At 48.5% G+C, this 21,287-nt stretch overlaps 1 protein-coding gene across 1 annotated transcript; it reads left to right on the top strand.

The window, feature by feature from the left end:
* The first annotated feature begins 49 nt into the window (after nt 1-49).
* On the top strand, nt 50-20,963 carry SFXN2 (sideroflexin 2). The gene is made up of 12 exons (XM_021699665.1): nt 50-155; nt 11,258-11,442; nt 11,602-11,772; nt 13,013-13,111; nt 14,077-14,152; nt 14,461-14,546; nt 15,800-15,860; nt 16,229-16,295; nt 17,031-17,080; nt 17,417-17,466; nt 19,191-19,238; nt 20,054-20,963. Exons 2-12 carry the CDS (start codon nt 11,282-11,284, stop codon nt 20,151-20,153), a joined length of 969 nt encoding a protein of 322 aa, XP_021555340.1. The 5' UTR covers nt 50-155; nt 11,258-11,281; the 3' UTR covers nt 20,154-20,963.
* The last annotated feature ends 324 nt before the right edge of the window (nt 20,964-21,287 follow it).

The raw sequence follows: 21,287 nt of genomic DNA on the forward strand, positions 1-21,287 counted from the left end.
GGGCACCGCCCAGCCTGTGATTGGTCGGGAAGGAGCAGGGCAGGGGCGGGGCGAGGGGCGGTTCCCGGGCAGAGGCCGCAGGTTAGTACAGGCCAGGCTTCCAACGCAGGGTACTTCTGTTGGCAGTTGTCTCAGTACATTTTTCCCGGGACCAGGTAAGGGGTCTTGGGAGGAGGCCGCCTACCACACCTTCTTCTAGACCCCACATCCCCGGAGGGAGTTTGGATTTATGTCCTGACTGCCGAGGCAGGGCTGCTGCGGGGGCTGGACTTCCACCTGCTGTAGCCACGTGGCGCGAATAGGGGCCTGGGGCTGCCCAGGGACCGCTCCCTTATTGTCCCCGGCGCTATGAGGCCCAGCTGAGGGGTGGGAGGCGTTATGGGCTGTGCATCTATCTCCACATTTCTGTGTTAGAGTCCAGGATGGAGGAGTCCGGGTGGTGGGAGGCTGCCTGTTGGAGGGGGGACTGGCCCTGAACACTGAGGTGAGCAGACAGCAGGGGTGAAAGGCGTTTTGGAATGGCCGGGTTTTGCTAAGCAACGTTGGACCGGATGGTGCACTGTCTGCAGCCCCAGAGGAGGCAAAAACGGGCCTGCACTTACAGGCAAGCGGGAGCGAAAGGGATTCTGGGTGGGTTGAGAGGCGCTACCTCCCACCCCGACCCATGCTGAGAACAGGTAGAAGAGTTAATCACATATGCGGCAGGTCCTGTTCTAGACTCTGGAGACGCAGCAGGGGACAACATCTGCCCTCATGGAAATTACATACTTCTTGGTGGAATGCTTTTCACACAAGATTTCATTTCATTCTCACAGCCCTAGAAATTGGTTGTTCTAAGCGATATAGAGTCGGGACTTGAACCCAGTTCTGACTCTGGAGCTAGTGATTATAACACTATTGTGTTGTCTAAGTAGGACGAACAGAACGGCTTATATTTGTGCTTTAAACTCAGAACTTTTTAAGAGTTGGTAAAGTGATGGCACTGATGATAAAACCTGTTTGCAGTCATGTGTGTGCCTCTTACCTCCCTCATTGGGTTCTTGTGAGGATTATGTGAATTATATGTCAAGTACATAAGATATTGCCTGGCACATGGAAAGTGCTACATAGGATTTAGCTGTTATTATTATTTTTAAGATTTTATTATTTGACAGAGAGAGAGCACAAGCAGATGGAATAGTAGGCAGAGAGGGAGAAGCATACTCCCCTACTGAACAGGGAGCCTGATGCAGGGCTCCATCCCAGGACCCCGAGATCATGACCTGAGCCGAAGGCAGTTGCTTAACTAACTGAGCCACCCAGGCCCCCAGGATTTAGCTATTATTGCTTCATCTAGGTTTTGGGGCTTTGCCCCTCTTCCTACCAGCAGGCTTTCCAGTCTACTTAACATCACTGGAACGAAGGTGGATTTTCCCTGAATGGTCCTTAGCTATTTATGCATTCAACTAAAGTGTGTTTTTAAAACATCTGCTCACGGCATACCTGCTTCAGATCCTTGGAAAGAAAACTCAGTTCAGAACCTTGATTAAGTAGATGCAAGATGAATGGCTAGTTCAGAGCATGCACTCCTGCAGTCCACTCGTCTCTAGCCTGTTGGTTCTTTTGTGAAAAAGGAAGGGCAGACTTCTCTTTCTGAGTTGTCTGGTGTCTAACATCATGGTTGCCTTGGAGTCACAGGAGTGTACCTGGGCCTGCTTGTGTAATTATTAGTCTCATTGTCTAACTTTCTCTAGGCAGCCTTGGCACCAACCCTTGCCTATCTCAGGTGGTCTTTGTGTTTGATCTTCTTGAGTCTGGCTGCCTTGATCTTCCTGTGATGCAAGTACCAGCGATGATGTTTTGCTTTTCTTTCTACCTGGGGATACAAACAGGGAAATCTTGAGTACTTTCGCCCTTTGCAAGAGGATACCCAGAGGGAGTTTAGAAGCCTGTTCTCTGAGCTCCGATACTGTTTGCCAGAGAAAATCAACTCTGTTTTTTTTTTTTAAGTAAACTGTATCCCCAACGTGGGGCTTGAACCCAGACCCCAACATCAAGAATCACATGCTCTACCAACTGAGCCAGTCAGGTGCCCCAAAACTCAATTCTCTCTAAGAAGGATGACTTCAGGAGAGGTAATAGGTTGTTTCATTTTTTTTTTTCTCTTTTCTCTCTCTTTTTTTTTAAAGATTCCATTCATTTATTTGACAGAGAGAGACACAGCGAGAGAGGGAACACAAGCAGGGGGAGTGGGAGAGGGAGAAGCAGGCTTCCCGCTGAGCAGGGAGCCCAATGCGGGGCTCGATCTCAGGACCCTGGGACCGTGACCCGAGCCGAAGGCAGACGTTTAACGACTGAGCCATCCAGGCGCCCCTCTCTTTTCTCTTTTTTTCCCCTTCCTCCCTTCCTTCCTTCCGTCCTCTCTCTCTCTCGCTCTCTCTCTCTCTTTTGGCCTGTAGTGGATGGAGGACCCATCTAAGTGACCCTGAGCCTTGTGACCTGGGGAGAAGAGGCCCTGGCTATTGTCAGATTGTTGGACGGATGGACAGGACTGGAGCTGTGGTTAGGGCAGAGTTGTGTGTAATGTTCAGCATCCTGGCTCAATCGATGTGAATCTTTCTAAGCATCAGTTTCCTCTTCTCTAAATTGAGATCTTGGATCCCTCACATCTTTGAGCTGCGATATTCTCCAGTTCTCAGAGCAAGGGAATTATTGATCAGTCACCTGTTTGATTTCCAGCTCCCCCCTTGTTCCCAGTAGTGGAACCATATTCTTCCAGAACTGAGGCCACCCTGGACACGGTAGTGACCTCTTTAGGGAATACTAGATGCGGCTCATGTGGGAAGAGGGAGAATAACTGTTCTAGAGAAAACCTAGAGACCAGATTGAGCTCAGTACAGGAGGGGTAGACCATTTGCAGCTTCAGGACCCAAAGCCTGCCCTTACTTCTGTAACCAAGATAGGTTCTAAGTTTGACTTGAAAGAGAGATGTCCTTGATGCCCAGGGAGCCCAAGAGTAAGATGAAATGCATTTCAGGCAGGCAGTAAGTATTTTTAGAGGACGTGCAAGAGCTACAGCACGAACCTTACAATCGGCTGGGGGAGGCCAACTTTATACAAATAACTGTATGTAACAAGAAAGTGATAATTACAAAGCCGAGTGTTGCAAATGAGGATAGGATGCTGAGAGTATATGACAGAAGGGTTTGAGTTTGCCCTGAAGGAGTCATGGAACTGTGCCCATTGGGGGGCAGCAGATGTGGGGGGAAATATTTTAGACATAGAATAGAATTTAGATTTCTTTTTGACCATATGTTTTTGCTTTTTTTTTTTTTTTTAGATTTTGTTTATTTATTTGAGAGTGCATGTGCATGTGTGCAAGAGAGAGAGAGAGAGAATGAGCAGGGTGGAGGGAGGGGGCCTAACCTGACGTGGAGCTCCATCTCATGACCCAAGCTGAAGGCAGATGCTTAACCAACTGAGCCACCCAGGCGCCCCTGGCCTTATGTTTTATTTAAGACAGGGACTGGGCAACTCATATGCTGACCTTGGTAGTGAGGGGAAAGTTTCTTGAATAGTTTAGCAAATGATTATGCTTTCATGGTAGAAGTACTTCCATTATGAAAGGTGGAGAACTTTCCAGTGTTGGGTTGAGGGAGGAAAGAGATGTCTAAGGACAGGTTGTGTGTGTTCGGGGAAGGAAGGAAGCATAGCATGTTCAAGGGCACCAGGGTGGCTCATTCCGTGAAATGTCTGCTTTCAGCTCAGGTCATCATCCCAGGGTCTTAGGATTGAGCCCTGCTTCAGGATCCCTGCTCAATGCGGAGCCTTCTTCTCCCTTTGCCCCTCCCCCTGGCTTGAGCGCACATGCACGCTCTCTCTCTCTCAAATAAATAAATAAAATCTTAAAAAAAAAAAAAAAAAGGCAGCATAGCATGTTCTGTTGAGCTTTCTCCAGCAGAGGGGCTGGAGCCCCAGCTTGGGGCTCTGTAACCCAAGACAGTGTGTGATCTGCCAGCCAGGCCAACAACTCCTTTTAGCCCCATGTAGAGTCAGGGAAGGTAAACTCTTGCCTCTCTCCCACTCCTGGGTTCAGTTGTGACTGCATGAAATAGCTTTGGTCTTTGAACCAGCCTGTAGAAGGCCGAGTCAGCCTGTCCCCAGAGGACAAAGCCCAGAGCCTTCCCGTGGGCTTTGTGGCGGAGTGAGAGAGGCAGAAGTCTAGCAGTGGACACTCGCTGTCTGGCTTCTGACTTCTTCAGAGGTTGCCGCTCAGTGGTTGCCTCAGGGCCAGGGGAGGGTGCCTGAAAACTCCATGGGAGGCCTCCCCTTCTCTCTTGGCTCAGCATGTCACCTTGCTGAAGTCTCTCCCACCTCAAGAAAAAAATGTAAAAATTGACCATCTCTCCCTTGACTGCATTTGTTGGCTCCTCATGCCTCCTCCGTCTCTGGTGGTTCTTTCTCAACTATTTGGGCTTCCTTTTTGGGGGGGGCTGGCCTCTTACATGTGGTTGTTTTCAGGCTATGTCCTCAGCACTTTATTTTTCCCATTCTGTGTGTTCTCACTGGAAAACTTTGTCTTAACCTACCTTGATGCCCCCGACTCATTGTTTTACTTCTAACTCAGATCTCTGTACTTTCTTTTAAGCCTAAATATCCATTTGCTGACAAACTGGACCTCTTACTCAGCATATACTTGAATTCTTGTGCAAGCACTGGGGTGGCAGTGGGGAGGAAAATGGACACAGTCCCTGGGTCCAAGGAGCTTATGACCTAGAGGGGAAGGTAGGCATTCATTAAAATAAAACCACAGAGTGTTAGAACGAACTGGCACAGCTCTGAAGAAAAAGTACAGAGCCAAGAGGGCTTATAGCAGAGCACCTGATCTAGTGGTCGGGGAGAGAGAGGGGCCAGGGGTCCTTCAAAGGATTCCCTGAAGAAAGGTTTAAGCCAAGATCTGAAGGATGAGGAGGTGCTTCCTTGCAAGTAACTCTAGATTGTCCTGGAGAGCAAAAGGCTCCTTACTGAGGGAGAGGGTGGAGCCCTGATGTTACGTGCTGATACATCTGCTTTTCAGGCTGCTGTTTATTCTGAGGTGACTTTGCTGTGGCCTTCTCTTGCAGCTACAGTGGCCCATTCGGCTCTGTTGAGGTGGGAGTCTCGGGTAGAATTCTCCTTTCATTTTACCACTACTTAATATAAAACTTAAAATTTTTTTAAAATTTATTTATTTGTCAGAGAAAGAGAGAGAGAGCACACAAGCAGGGGGAGCAGCAGGCTCCCCGCAGAGCAAGGAGCCCGATGCGGGACTCGATCCCAGGACCCTGGGATCATGACCTGAGCTGAAGGCAGATGCTTAACCGACTGAGCCACCCAGGCGTCCCTATAAAACTTTAGGTTTCCTTTCCCTCATACTCAAATATGGGCTTTGTTTGCTCAATTTTGCGAGTGTTTTTGGATTTTGGTGATGGTATAACTCAAGATGACTGATTAAATCTTACTCCAGCTGTGCCTATGTATGAAAAATCCTCAGTTAGGGTGACATTTTTCGAGGAAAAAAAAATGACCTAGTAGTAGAAGGTTGAGAGTTAGATTTGAGAATTATTCCTTAAGAAAAGGGAGGTGGGATGAGTAGGTATTAGTGAAGAGGGGAAGGAACAGTATTCTGGACAGGGAATGGCATTTGTAAAGAACCTGAGACAGGTGGCAGCCTATTGCATTTAAGAAAGGTCCATGGTATTTGGAACTCAACACATGGAAAATCCAACTCCCTGTTTTCTCTCTTAAAGCCTATTTTTCTATATTACTTGTCTCTGCACAGTTATGGCCCCAGTCAGAAACCCCGGGTATCACCCTAGATACTTGTGATGTGTCAACTTAGCTAGGCCAAACAACCCCCCATATGCTTCCAGTTAGAGTGGGCAAGGAGCGAGAAACAGCTGTTTGTAGTACACACACCTCCCAGTTATTCGATCAAACACGAATTTAGGCACCATGGTGAAGGGATTTTGCAAATGTAATTAAAGTCCTAATTCGTTAGCTTTAGTTAATCTAAGGGGGGATTATCCTGGGTGGCCTGATTTAATCAGATGGAATCCCTTTAAAAGAAGGCTAGGCATCCCCTGGGGTCACAAACTCTGGCCATTGCTGGGCCCTCCCTCCCTCCCCAGGATCATCCCTGGATAACTGCCTGCCCTGCTGGTTTCAGGCTTGCTTAGCCAACTCCCACAATTACGTAAGCCAATTTGCTAATTCCTTGTACTAAATCCATTTTTATATATTTGTCAATATTGTGCGAATATATATAAAGGATATACATATCCTATTGATTCTGCATCTGTGCTTGAACCCTGACTAATAGAGTATTCTTCCTATAACCAATCACTACGGAAATCCCAAGATTCTGCTGCTTTAAAAGTTTCGGTCTTTTGGTCCCTCCTCTCTGTTCCTGTGCATCTGGGTTCACATGAGCCCCATCTCTTCTTGCCTGGATTACTGAAATTCCTGTCCAGCTGATCTCTCTGCATCCTCTGAGGTCCTACCACACCGAGTTTATTTTCATGTCATTGCCTAGAGTTTTCTTTCTAAACGACACATCTGATCTTGTCACTCTGCCTAAAATCTTTTAATGGCTTCCCGAAATTCTCAGGCAAAAATTCAAAACCCTTAGCTTTTTTTTTTTTAAAGATTTTATTTTTTTATTATGTTTTTGAAGATTTATTTATTTGAGAGAGAGAGTGTGTGCATGCACAGGGGCAGGAGAGGGAGCAGAGAGGGAGAGCGAGAATCTCAAGCATACTCCCTGCTGAGCGTGGAGCTGGACATGGGGCTCGATCTCACAACCCTGAGATCATTACCTGAGCTGAAACCAAGAGTCGGACACTTAACCGACTGAGCCATCTAGGTGCCCCTTTACTTGATTTTCTTTGTCTTTATTTTCTGCAGTTTGAAATATAATATAATATGATTAGATGTAGATTAAAAAATTTAATTCCAGTATAGTTAACATATGGTGTTATATTAGTTTCAGGTGTAAAATATAGTGATTCAACAATTCTATACATTTCTCAGTGCTCATCATGGTAAGTGTACTATTAATCCCCTTTACCTATTTCACCCATCCCCCTGCCCACATCCCCTCTGGTAACCATCAGTTTGTTCTCTTTAATTGAGTCTGTTGTTTTTTTTTTTAAGATTTTATTTATTTATTTGAGAGAGAGAGAGAGTGGGTGCACAAGCAGGAGGAGGGGCAGAGGGAGAGGGAGAAGCAGACTCACTGCTGAGCAGAGAGCCAGACGCGGAGCTTGATTCCAAGACCCTGGGATCATGACCTGAGCCGAAGGCAGATGCTTAAATGACTGAGCCACCCAGGCGCCCCAAGTCTGGTTTTTTGTTTATCTTTTTTTCTTTGTTCGTTTGTTTTGTTTTTTAAATTCCACATATGGGTGGACTCATATGGTATTTGTCTTTCTCTGACTGACTTGGTTCACTTAGCATTATACTCTCTAGATCTACCTATGTTGTTGCAAATGGCAAGATTTCATTGTACATATATGCCACATCCTTTTTATCCATTCATCTATCCATGGATACTTGTGCTGCTTCCATATTTTGGCTATTGTAAGTAATGCTGAAGTAAACATAGGGGTGCATATATCTTCTTGAGTTAGTGTTTTCATATTCTTTGGGTAAGTACCCAGTAGTGGAATTACTGGATCATATGGTAATTCTGTTTTTAATTTTTTGAGAAACCTCCATACTGTTTTCCACAGTGGCTGAACCAGTTTGCATTCCCATCTAGGTATAGATTTTTTGGTAGTTATCCTTCTTGGTGTTCTCTGAGCCTTCTGGACTTTGGGTTTGGTGTCTGTCATTAGTTTTATTTTTTTATTTTCTATTTTTTAATTTATTTTTAAGATTTTATTTATTTATTTGACATAGAGAGACACAGTGAGAGAGGGAACACAAGCAGAGGGAGTGTGAGAGGGAGATGCAGGCTTCCCACGGAGCAAGGAGCCCGATGTGGGGCTCGATCCCAGGACCCAGGGATCATGACCTGAGCCGAAGGCAGACACTTAACGACTGAGCCACCCAGGCACCCCTTGTCATTAGTTCTAGAAAATTCTCAGTCATTATCGCTTTAAATATTTCTTCTGTTCCCTTCCCTCTTCTTCTTCTGGCATTCCCATTATGTGCATGTTACACCTAATGTAATTGCCCCACGGTTCTTGGGTTTTCTAGTCTGTTTTTTTCATTCTTTTTCTTTACTTTTCAGTCTGGGAATTTTCTGTTGACACATATTTAAGCTCATGGAATTTTTTCTTTGGCCATGTCCAGTCTACTGATGAAACCATCAAAGGCATTCTTCATTTCTGTTACAGAAATTGTTTTTAAGACCTTATCTATTTTTTATTTGAGAGAGAGAGAGAGAATGAGCACGAGCAGGGGGAGGGGCAGAGGGAGAGGCACAAGCAGACTCCCCGCCAAGCACAGAGCCCAACATGAAGCTTGATCCCAGGACCCTGAGATCATTACCTGAGCCAAAGTCAGATGCTTAACTGACAGAGCCACCCAGGCGCCCCCAGAATTTTTTTTTTTAATTTCCAGCATTTCCTTTTGATTCTTTCTTAGAGATTCTGTCTCTCTGCTACATTATCCATCTGTTCTTGCATGTTGTCCACTTTCCCATTGGAGTCCTTAGCATGTCGATCATAGTTATTTAAATTCCTGTTCTGATAATTCCAAAATCTCTGCAATCTGGTTCTGACACTTGCGCTCTCTTCAAACTATGTTTTTGCCATTTAGTATGCCTTGTAATCTTTTGTTGAAAGCCAGATGTGTGTACAGTTTTACCTTTATCTGGGGAGATGTTATGTTGTATTTACTGTTTGCTGAAGCTGTAGGTGTCAGAGTTAACATTTTCTTTGGTGTCCTTGTTTTTGGCTCTCCTGTTGTCTTTGGGTTTCTAGAGACTTCTTAATAAGGTCTGAAACTTGCAATTCTTTCTGTTGTTGTTCAGTTCTCCCTGTTACCACATAGGAGCAATGTACCACCTGCAGTGGTCAAGTGTGAGGGAGGAGAGAGTGTTCTATAGTCCTGTGATTAGTTCTCAGTCTCTGAGTGAGCCTGTGCCCCTGGACCTTCAAAAGTGCTTCTCAGGCTCTTCTCATCCACTTCAAATGAGATAGGAAGGTTGGAAAGGGCTGGAGTTGGGTATTTACCTTTCCCCAAGTCATTTAGGTTCTAGTAAAACCCAAAATGGTTAGGCTGTGGTAAAACAGGCTCCTTTGAGGGTGGGTCTTGTTAGGAAGAACAGAGGGCTCTGGGTGTACTTCAAAATGACTACTTTTCCTATCTCCCTGTTAGAAGTACTAGGGGAGGGCGCCTGGGTGGCTCAGTGGGTTAAGCGACTGCCTTCGGCTCAGGTCATGATCCTGGAGTCCCGGGATCGAGTCCCGCATCGGGCTCCCTGCTCAGCAGGGAGTCTGTTTCTCCTTCTGACCCTCCTCCCTCTCATGCTCTCTGTCTCTCATTCTCTCTTTCTCTCGCAAATAAATAAAATCTTAAAAAAAAAAAAAAAAAAAGAAGTACTAGGGGATTTTTCTCTCATCTTCACCCTGAGAGCCTGGTGGCCTCTTGAAGGTGAACTCAAAAGTGCGCCCCCACACTCAAGGTTGAATCCCCTTGGAATATTTAATTTGCAAGCTTGTTCACACTGAGCTTCCAGCAATTTGTCAATTATAGTTTAAGTTTTCCAATGGTACTTGCCCAGTGGAGAGCTTCTTTTCCCAGTAAGCTGTCATTCTCTGTACTTGTCTGTCTCTCCAGGCTTGGGGGCTGTGGTTTGCCTGTGACCTCAGTTCACTGATGGGTCTAAGAAGAGTTGTTGATTTTAATTTGTTCAGCTTTTTTTCTTGTTGTAAGGATAGAAGTGACAGTTTTCAAGCTCCTTACATGTCCGGCCTGCCTTAGTTTTTCAAGACATGGATTCCAGAACCCAGTTAGAGGCAAGAGTTCTCAAGTAAGTCAGGCAGAATTAAAATCCTGGCTTTGTCACTGGCTAATGCTTCTGTGACTTGGTAAAGTTATTTATCTGTGCCTTGGTTTTCTCATCCATAAAATGGGGTTAAAGGGTATTTATTTTATAGCATTGATGCAAAGATGAATTCAGAAAATGCACGTCCAGCCCCAAGCAAAATGTATAGCATAGAATCAAAGCTCAGTAAGTGTTAGCTATGATCATCATTATCATTACCATGCACCCTATGTGCGGTCAATGCTGGCTCTTCTTTTTTTTGGCCTGGGACACCTCTCCTCTATCTATCTAACTTCTACCCACCCTTCAAAACATTGTTTATTTTTTGTTTTCACAAAGCATGTTCAGAATCCCTCATCCATTTTAGATAAGGGGACTGTATAATTTATCATCCAAATCAGGACACTTTTGAGAGTGGAAGGGGGTGCTATTAATAATTACCCCCAGGACAGCAGTCCCAGGAAAACTGGGAGATCTGGTCATCTCACTTTTAGATGCTTCTTCTCTGGTTTTCCACTGCCTCCAGTGTATGTCCACATCATTGTTCACACCGCTGTCCTTGTTGCTGTACTTGTCTTTTACCCCCCATTCTGTAACTCCTTGAGGGCAGGCATGGTGCCTCACTCACAGCCATGGCCTGGGATCTCTCACAGGGCCGCATGCACCGTGAACATGCACACACACGTGTGCACATTCATGCGCGCACACACACACACACCGAAATGATGAGTGTGATCATGCCTTGTTCATTTCCACCTTTCTCTGTAATTGTTTCTACCTCAGATGTGATCCATGCCTTCTGCCTCCTTCAGATAAATCTATCTTCTACGGCTCACATTCCATCTCTTCTGGGAAGCCCCCTTTTCTTACTGTGCTCCCCCATCTCTGCTTTCTCTCAACTCCTGTACTTATTGTTGCTGTATCTATTCTCTTCTGTTCCACGGGTGGGCTCTTCTTCCCCAGTTACACTCAGCTCCCCAAGGACAGGCACTGTGTTGTCCCTTTTTCCGGGTCTCCCACAGCATGATCAAGCACAGGGCTGGCTGCCAGCAGTCACTCGGGAAACCCATGTTGGTGTCTGGCTGCTCAGTCCGCTGCCCATTCCCTGGGGCCTTCCCAAGCCTGGTCAGATGATGCTAGCGCCTGCTGAAAGCAAGCATCCTACAACCACGAGCAGTGCTCAGGGCCTCAGGGCAGACTTTGGTTTGGGGGACCATCCTCATTTTCCCTCCGTTCCTTAAGTCCACAGCTCTGTGTGGGAGCAAGATGGAGGCTGATCTGTCTGGCTTTAACATCGATGCCCCCCGTTGGGACCAGTGCACCTTCCTGGGGCGGGTGAAACACTTCTTCAATATCACAGACCCGCGCACCGTCCTGGTCCCAGAGCGGGAGCTGGACTGGGCCAAGGTGATGGTGGAGAAGAGCAGGTGAGCAGTGAGGGGAAGGGACTGGAGGCGGTGGGGCCACACGGGTGGGTCCCCTGGGGAGGAGGTGGGAAATGAATGTGGGGAATGGGCAGGAAGGAGCAGGATGACTTGGAGCGAGGGGCCTGGGACGTAACTCTCTCTGTTGTCCTGGGGTGGCAGAATGGGGGTCGTGCCCCCGGGCACCCAAGTGAAGCAGCTGCTGTACGCCAAGAAGCTGTATGACTCAGCCTTCCACCCTGACACCGGGGAGAAGATGAACATCATTGGGCGGATGTCCTTCCAGGTCCCCGGCGGCATGATCATCACGGGCTTCATGCTCCAGTTCTACAGGTAGAGCTTGGGGGAAGGCAGCGGGCAGTGTGGCCGCTTAGGTCTGCCAGGCACGGAGCCCTATGGTGATGTGGTAATAGCCATCTTTATTGACCCCTTACCCAATACCAGGCACTGTGCTAAATTCTTTGCATGGATTTAATCTCCTCATCAACCCTACAGAGGTACTATTGTCATCCCCATTTTATAGGTGAAGAACTGAGGTTCTAGAGATGTTACGTAACCTGCCTAGGTTCACACAGCCAGGAAATACGGGTGCCTGGATGTTAACTGAGGCAGTTGTCTCCAGAACTCTCAATGAATAAGCCATCCTAATTCCTTCTTTAGAAAGCACTTATTCAACAATGAAATTTTTGTGTATTTTTATTTTTAAATCTATTTTATTTATTTATTTTTGGCAGAGAGAGAGAGTACGTGAGCGGGGGAAGGGGGTGTGGCAGCGGGGAGGGGCAGAGGGAGAGGGAGAGAGAAAATCCGAAGCAGGCTCCACACCCAGCGCAGAGCCTGATCTGGGGGCTCGATCTCACGACCCTGAGATCCTGAGCTGAGCCAAAATCAAGAGTCAGACACTTAACCGACTGAGCCGGTCAGGTGCCCCTAATGTGTTTTTATTATGTAACGTCCTAGTAAAAAATATAGGAAGATGACCTCCCACCCCACCCCACCCCCTAGCTACCCCTAAAATAGAAAGACCCTTTCAGCCTAGCAGGGAGAGAATAAACTTTCTCTGTAGCTGCTGGATATTTTACTCTTCCTCCTTCCTCTCTTCCCTCTGCTCCCCTCCCCCATGCATCCATTTGTCCAGTTATTGAGCCAGGCCTTGGGCCAGGTGTTGGGAATATAAAGACTAAGCCCCTCCCCTCAAGGAACTTCCAGTTTTGTTGAGCAGACTAACCGGTAAGCAGTTGTAGTCCAGCTTGCTAAGTGGTAGGTCGGAGGGAAAGTATGGGGTTGTGAGAGCAGGGAGTAGAGAATGACTCACAGTTCCAGGAAGGGCAGGGGAAGGGTTAGGAAGGTTCCAAAGAAGAAGTGACCTCTCAACAGAGCAGGATTTAGCCATGTATGGAGGGTGTGGGTGTGTAGATATTCCAGGCAGAGTGGCCGGCCTGTGCAAAATCCCTGGTGCATGAAACAGCATGGGAACAGTTTGGGGAACATCAGGCCATCTGGTTTGACTGGTGTGCCCAAGCCTTCCCTCCATTGGACTCTTCTCTGCCTCTCTGGGCCTCCCTTATGGTAGGACGATGCCAGCGGTGATCTTCTGGCAGTGGGTGAACCAGTCCTTCAACGCCTTAGTCAACTATACGAATAGGAATGCAGCTTCCCCCACGTCTGTCAGGTAGGAGACTTGAACCCCAGGCTGTCCATGTGGCTCTGAAGCAGGTGGCTGTCCTCTTGCCTCCAGGGGAATCGCCCTTCTAAAGCGTTCTTGGGCTGTCTTCTCCGGGTGACACTTGTATGGCGCTGGTGACCAAGTCCCCCTTTTTAGGGTTTGCAAGTATTTTCTGAGGCTGACTAGGACAATATCGTCCTAGACCAATTGAAAGTTTATTCATTCATTCGTTCTCAAGTATTTCTTCTTTTTTTTTTTTTAAGATTTTATTTATTTATTTATTTATTTATTTGAGAGCGATTGAACGTGCATAAGCAGGGTGGCGGGGAGCAGAGGCAGAGGGAGAAGCAGGTTCCCTGCTGAGCAGAGACCCTGATGCGGGGCTCAATCCCAGGACCCCGAGATCATGACCTGAACCGAAGGCAGACGCTTAACTGACTGAGCCACCCAGGCTCCCCTCAGCTGTTTCCTGAGTAGGTATTAAGAGTCAGGCATGGTTCTAGGGTCCTTGTCCTTGTGGAATTTAAGGTATTTTAAGCAAACAAGCACCGTAATCTTAGGTTGCGACTGCTACCCTTAAGGAAACAAACAGGTGACAAGATAGCAAACAGCAGAGGGGCATCTGTGTGGATGGGCTGGTTGGGGAAGTCTTTTTCTGTGGAGCCCACCTTTCGGCTGGTTTCTGAAGGGTAAGGATTTAGCCTGCGGAAGAATTCCCCGGATAGGGAGCAGCAACAGGCCAAGGTTCTGATGCAGAAAAGAGTTTGGTGTGTTTAAAGTACTGAAAGGAGGTCGAGGGGGCTGGAGCATTGTGTGTGTGTTTAGGAGGGGGAATGTCACAAGATGAGACAGGTGAAGTTTCAGGCATGAAGCCTCATTAAAGCCTCATTTCCAGACTTTCTCAATCAAGCCATGGTCCTGCCCTCAGCCGGCAGGGCTCCCCACTCCCAAGCGTGTCTCTCCTCCACTAGGCAAATGGCCCTTTCCTACATCACAGCCACAACCACTGCGGTGGCCACTGCTGTGGGCATGAACATGTTGACGAAGGTACTGTCTGGGGCTGCTGTGGGTGTGGTGGCCACTAGGGGGCAGCAAAGTCCTAGGGAAAACATCCCCTGGGCCTGGCGTTGCCCTTGTTTGGGTGAGTTGGGTATGGCCAGGGCCCAGACCACGAAGGGGAAATGGAGCAGACCTATCCCCACGTTAGTCTTTCTCGGGTCTTTGAGGGAATTTGGGTTCTTAGACCAAGTGTCTGGATACGTGGCAGTAGCGAGATCTGATTTCTTATTTTGTAGTCCTTAAGCCCCCTCCCCTCCCATCTTCCAGTGAGCCCTATTGTTCCCTTCCCCCAACAGAGAGCTCCACCCCTGGTGGGCCGCTGGGTGCCCTTTGCCGCTGTGGCGGCTGCTAACTGTGTCAACATCCCAATGATGCGACAGCAGTGAGTATGGGGGTCCCTTTTCCTCCCTATAGACCATAAGGTTAGTGGGTCAAGTGCAGGAAACCAAGACAGTCGGTGGCTTCTAGGGACTGAGGTGGGTGTGGGGAGGGCTGCTGGGCTACAGCTCTGAAAGGTCCCAAGGGATAGGCTGCTCCAAGGGTGCTGGCCGCAGGAGTGGCAGGTGACTTAAGTTTAATCTGTGATGAGTGTTGTGGGAGGCATTGTTTGGATGGTGTGGGATGGCGGGGAGCAGGGTGGACCTTTGAAGGTTTATATGAGATCATGTCCTTTCAACTGCAACTGTATTTAAGTTGTGAACTCTGCCTACTTCCAAAGCCCTGGGGATGGCTTACAGAATGAAATGTAGCAGAGCGAGGTGTCCAAAGATAGAACAGAGCCAAGAAGCTTTGAAAGAAGCCAGAGGAGTAGATAGATGTTTTCCAGGCACCCGGCTTTAAGCTTCGCAGCAGGAAAGGTAAAAGGAGAAACCCGTGTATCTTGCAATTCCTGTTTTTTGGCTAGAGAAAGCATAGCTGTTCCCCTGTTGTCAAACCTAATGATGTAGCATACCTCACGCTCTCCCGATAGCGCCTGGGAGGTATCACGTGCTGCCTAAGTGTTCACTCTTACTGCTCCTGTCATCCTCATCGCCTTCATCACCGTCACCAGATATCCAAGCCACAACTTCTTGGGACTGCTAGCAAATGGGAACTTGTCACAACAGCCCTTGCAGAAAGAGCACACCACCAGAATAGTCATGCATACACATTGTTCCTCTCTCTCCTCTTTCCGTCCCCCATCCAGGTGCTCCTTCCTGACAAATGAAGGAGACCTAGCCACCTACCTGGTCTGGGGTTGAGTGCTGTCAGGAGTGGACCAAACACTTTGCAGGCATTGTCCCCTTTAATCTTCACCAATCCTATGAAGTGGGTGCCATGATTAGCCTCATTTTGCAGATGAGGACAACTGAGTCTTTAGAAGGATCAGGGAATTTGCTCAAGTTCAGAAACTTACTTTGCCATTTCAGGATTTACCCTAGGCAGTCTGAGCCCAGGCCTAGCTCTCTTAGCCATGGCCCTAGATCACTTCTGAGATACCACTCACTGGAATGCACAAGGAAGATCAAAGGGCCAGGCTGCAGGAGCTGGCTTCCTAGAGCTTGAGTGCGCTGACCTTGGTCCCCTGGTGTGTCCCATCGTTGGCGGGCTTCCAGCACCCCTTTCCCAAGTCCAGCAACTCCTGTCTATGTTTAGGGAACTCATCCAGGGCATCTGCGTGAAGGACAGGAATCACAATGAGATTGGTCATTCCAAGGTGAGCAGAGGCATCCCTTTGGGGTGGGAGGAGGGAATTCTGTCTTATACCCTGCCCTGTTCTTAGTAGTCAGAGCAGGCCCGGGTTCTGTTATAGGATCCCCCTGATTCCATTCTCATTCCCCTTGATTTCCCTACATTTCTTGTTCAGAACAGGCTTGTCATGTCTTTTCTCCATCATTTCTGGTCCTGAAGCCATAAAAGTCTAGCTAGGTGAGAGAGGGTTGGGCGGGGACACAGCCCCTGGTGGATCTATCCCTTCCCCTTTACCAGCTCAGACTTGACCCTGACCCTTGACCCCGCCCTCTGGTGCAGCCCATGGATACTGGATAAGGTCATTCCTGACAATTTACTCTTTTCTGCCCTCAGAGAGCTGCAGCCGTAGGCATCACCCAAGTGGTTATTTCTCGGATCACCATGGCAGCCCCTGGCATGAGTAAGATAGAGAAGCCCTCCCGTCCTGGGGGACCCTGGAACATGTCCTGGAGGCCTCAGCCACATTTAGCTTTTGCGGGGGGCGGGGGGGGGCAGCCTCTACAGCCAAGCTTCTCAAACTGGCTTTTCCCACCACAATAAAAAAATGATAATTCTGTGATGCGATAGAGATTGTAGCTAATGCTACAGTGGTAATCAGATTACAATGTATAAATGTATCAACCCCACATGTTGTATATCTTATATCTACATAGTGCTAAACACAGAAACTCATGAGAGAACCACACTGTAGTTCTGGGAACATCAGTTAATTAAGTTCTTTGCATTCCACAAATATTCCTTAAGTACCTTCAGTGTGCTGGACATGGTGCAGGGTGCCAGGAAGACAGTGGTAAAGAAAATAAATCCCCTGCCCTGGTTTTGCTCCTAGCAGGGGTATGTTACAGAGTAGGATATGAGACTTTTTGCATGAGCCTTCAAAGATTTGAATTTTGAGAAGGATGCTTTGCGCCTGTGGTACATGTCCTATTATAGGTGTGCAGGTGGAAAAGTCTGGGAAGCACCCTTCTGCTAGGACTTGGGGGACAGGTGGGGGGGTGGCCATGCCTACATAGTCTTCCATTCCAAAAGTATTTTCTGGAACTTCAGGGGAGGTGGGTCCCTGATCTGATTTTGGAGAGGGGTCTTCGGAAGAGTCTGACAGCCCTCCTCCCTGCTTCTCCCTGGTCTCTTCCAGTCTTGCTGCCAGTCATCATGGAAAGGCTGGAGAAGCTGCATTTCATGAAGGTGAGTGAGGTCCTCTTTTGCATCTTCCTTGCCCAGAGCCCCCCAGCCATACCTACACTTCAGAGCTCCTGATCCTCATCCTTCCCTCTAGCTACTGGCCTTTGTCTCGCTCAAGTAGGGCCCGTGCCAGTCCCCCCCCGGCTGCCCGCTTTAGATGCCATGGCCGCTTGCTTGGCCTCATCTGCAGAGAGCAAGAGGGGCCCCCTCCTCCTCTCCTTCACGGCTCAAAGTTTTGTGCCTGTGGGTGTCTAACTGGCCGATCAGGGGTAGGGCAGGCGTGGGATTCGCGTTAAGATCTCTAAGTCTCATGTGGGTCTTTCCTTCGATTTTGTGCAGAAAGTCAAGGTCCTGCACGCCCCATTGCAAGTTCTGCTGTGTGGCTGCTTGTGAGTAACGTGTTTTCTTGGTTGGGTTCTGTGGTAGCTGGGGCCCCTAAGACCCGTCGTCTTGTGTTGCCCGTGTTGGAGAACATGAACTCTTTTCCCTGACTTCCATAGTGCCTGAGCTCAGAACGCCCCTGGGCCATCTGGAGAGTTCTCATCCCATCTTTGTTGAGGGCATCAGGCTGGGTAGGCACTGTGCATACATCCGCATGGAGAGCGGAGTGCTTGGGTGCCCTCCTGTCCCGGCGTGTCCTCGGACCTTCAGACTAGAGAAGAGACGAAAACCACGATACAGCCCCACCACAAAAAAGACATGATCGTCCTAGGGGCTCCCGGCTGGCTCAGTTGGTAGGGCAGGCGACTCTTGATCTCAGGGTTGTGAGTTCGAGCCCCATGTTGGGTGTAGAGATTACTTAAAAATAAAGAATTAAAAAAACCAATAACAATGAAGAAAGAAATGATAATTCTGTGACAGTGACAGAGGTGTTAGCCGATGGCCCGGTAGTCCCATTGCAGTGTATCACTCTATCAGATCCGCAGGCTATACACCTAACCTGTACACGATGCTGTGCATCCTCTGTATCTCAGTATAAATAAACTAAGTATATAAACATGCTGAGACGTAAAAAACATGAGGGGACAGCCTGGGGCTGTCAAGCGTCCCAACCTTGCACAAAAGGAAAACACCACAAGTCACGGCAGCGTGCTCTGGTGCCTGCCACCGACTGGCCACGTCCTAGCATCAGTCACACTTCGCGAGGCCACGGGGCTAATGACAGCAGTAACCACCAACACGTGTGGAGTGTGTCCTGTGTGTCCCCACTGTGCTCATGCTGCCCATCTATCATTTCACTTAAGCCCCTCAGCCCTGGAGGTCTAGGTCCTGTCATAATCTCCTTCTGCGCACAAGGAACCCGAGGCTTAGTGCGATGAGGAGACTTGCCCAAGGCTCTGTAGCTCGTAATTGCTGGAGTTGAGGTCAGTGCCCTAGCAGTCTCACCCGCCACGCTGCCTTCTGCCAACTGAGTCACCACTGCGTGAGAGGTTCCCCCAGGCTGAGCGCCATCCCCGGGCCACTTTCTCTGAGCCTCAGGCAGCCCTGCACACTAAGCACTCTTGTTGTCCCTCTGCTGGCTCAGGGCTCACTCGCCCGCGATCACACAGCGAGTGAGTAGCCGAGCTGGGATCCGAAGCCTGGTCTGTCACATTCCCATGTGCTGTAAGAGAGGGCCCTGGCCCCGAAGCATCCGAGGACCTTAGAAATGCTCTCAAGCCCTTCCCCAAGCCTCCTGCCTCAGCGTCGCTTTTTAACGAGCTCATTGAGCTGCTAGTGTTTGCAGTGAGGTTGGAGAAGCTGCCCTGTTCTGTTGTCTCCCAGCCCAGGGTCCGTGGGGGCTGGACCTTGGCTTTCATACCCCTTACTGCTTGGTGCTTGTGCTCTTTAGGCTGCTACTTGCACACCCAGTGCCTTTGTTACCTTCACCTACTTGAAGGACAGGGATGGGGGTGAGGGACGGGAGGTGGAGGGGGGCCGATTTCATGCCATGCCAGAATGAATATCCTGTACTGAGAGACCAGGCGGGGAGTTGCAGGGAGGGGAGCCATGGGGCAGCGGGGAAGGCAGGATAGTGAATGGGCATCTCCCTACTTCCTTTGAGGGGCTCAGAGGTGGGTGTGAGCAGGCCTGTGGGGAGATGCCCCTCACGCTTTTTTCTCCTTTCTTCCAGCCTCATCTTCATGGTACCAGTGGCTTGTGGGCTCTTCCCACAGAAATGGTAAGAGTTCTTTGTGCCTCACTTTACCAAATGCCCTGTCCCTGCTCTCCCTGACCTGCCCGCTTTCCTGAAGGAGACAAGGAGGGGCAGGAAGGGCAGCATTTGTCCAAGGACAAGTATCTATCAGCCTAAACTCTGGGCCTCTTAACCCTGGGTGAATGGTAAACCAAAACAGATCTCTGAGGGGCGGAGGGATGAGTTGCTCCCTCCCAGTGGAGTAAGGGCTGCCCTGGAGAGAAGTGGGGGAGCAACAAGAGACTTTCTGTCCCTGCTGCTTAGGTTATTAGGTACATCCTCCCTCACTGGATCTGGTCCTTGAAATTGAACAGAGGGATAGGTACTTATTCTGGCTTGTGTTTGCTTGGGGATGGATGACTTGGACCTCTCTACTTCCCTTGTATACCCTGGCAGGGAAGGGGTATGCGAAGCGATGATGGAAAAGGGAAACAAAGCATCAGACTGGGGGAGGGGAGAGGACAAGCTCCAGGAGACTAGGTGCAGCTTGGATGTACACCAAGAAGATGCCAGGTTCCGCTGCCTTCGTACTTGTATTTCAGTGTCATCTGCAGACATCTCCTGTGTTCCAAGCACTGTGCTTATAATCTTACAGAGAAGATGGAAGTTTAGCCAGGGAGAATGAAGTTAGACCTGAGTAGAAGTAAAAGCAACACATTATGTTGTACAGAGGCCATTCGTTCTGATGGAAAAATCAGGAAGGGCTTCTTGGAGGTGGCATTTGAGTTGGATTTTCTCTGATGGTACTTTGCTGCTTGTCCATTTGGCAGGCTCATAATCCCCTTATTTTCTGTTCTCAGTGAACTGTCAGTTTCTTATCTGGAACCAGAACTCCAAGACACCATCAAGGCCAAGTATGGAGAACTTGTGCCTTATGTCTACTTCAATAAGGGCCTCTAAATGCCCCATCCCAGCAAGGACTGGTCTGTACCCATATTCACCAGCCCTTCCTTAGCTGCCTTGTACACCTGTGCCCTCATTTCTCTGCCAACAGGGCCTAAAGGTCAGGGTGGATTTGGGGGTTGGGGAGCCTCATGTTTTCACCCAGGCATGGCTTATTGGACTCCAGGGGATAAAAGTGAGCAAGGGGAGCAAAGACCAAGTCTTTTATCTGCCCCCCGCCCCACCACCATCCCCTGGAGATCAGGAGCTGAGACTTCCTGAGGGAGAAGTTGCTGGAACCTGGGGGAGATAATCAAGCAAAACATTTGGAAAAATTAGGAAATCTTTGGGATTCTAATTCTGGCCAGGCCTGGGGAAGAGCCCCTGGGACAAAGGAAAGCTCCCAGCCCTGTTTCTTCTTCCCTTCCTCCTCATCTTGTCTCACGCTACAGAACGTTTTGCCCCTACAATTCTAGCTAACTCAGGAAGGGAGAGGGAAGAAGTCTGTTGTCACCTTGGGGCTCTTCTCCATTCTTCCCCATACTCCTCCCCAGTGCCCCCTTATCAGAAAGCGTCTTTGGGAGTACTGCTAAACTTGGGTTGATCAAGCACCCAGGAGTTCTTAGTGCTAAAAAAAAGGCCACTGCATGAGGCAACAAGGTTTCATGGTGCTCTAAGTCCTGTGACACGGACTTTGTTCTTCTGTGCTAAAATCATGTCTGATTTTACATCTCTGTGTTTAAAAGATAAATCCACTAGGGCACCTGGGTGGCTCAGTCGTTAAGCGTCTGCCTTTGGCTCAGGTCATGATCCCGGGGTCCTGGGATCGAGTCCCTCATCGGGCTCCCTGCTCCGCGGGAAGCCTGCTTCTCCCTCTCCCACTCCCCCTGCTTGTGTTCCTGCTCTCACTGTCTCTCTCTCTGTCGAATAAATAAATAAAATCTTTTAAAAAATAAATAAATAAAAATAAAAGATAATAAAAGATAAATCCACTAACTGTGAGTAAAAATTATATATGTATGTATTAACAACACATTTTAATGGGTATATTTTCCTAGCTGCCTCCCTTCCTCAGCCCATTGGGTTAAACACCAAAGACTGGTACGTACTGAATAGGAAAGGGGAGTTTTATTTGGATACTTCTGAGAATTA

Source organism: Neomonachus schauinslandi, chromosome 6, assembly GCF_002201575.2.
Source record: "Neomonachus schauinslandi chromosome 6, ASM220157v2, whole genome shotgun sequence".
NCBI lineage: Eukaryota > Metazoa > Chordata > Mammalia > Carnivora > Phocidae > Neomonachus > Neomonachus schauinslandi.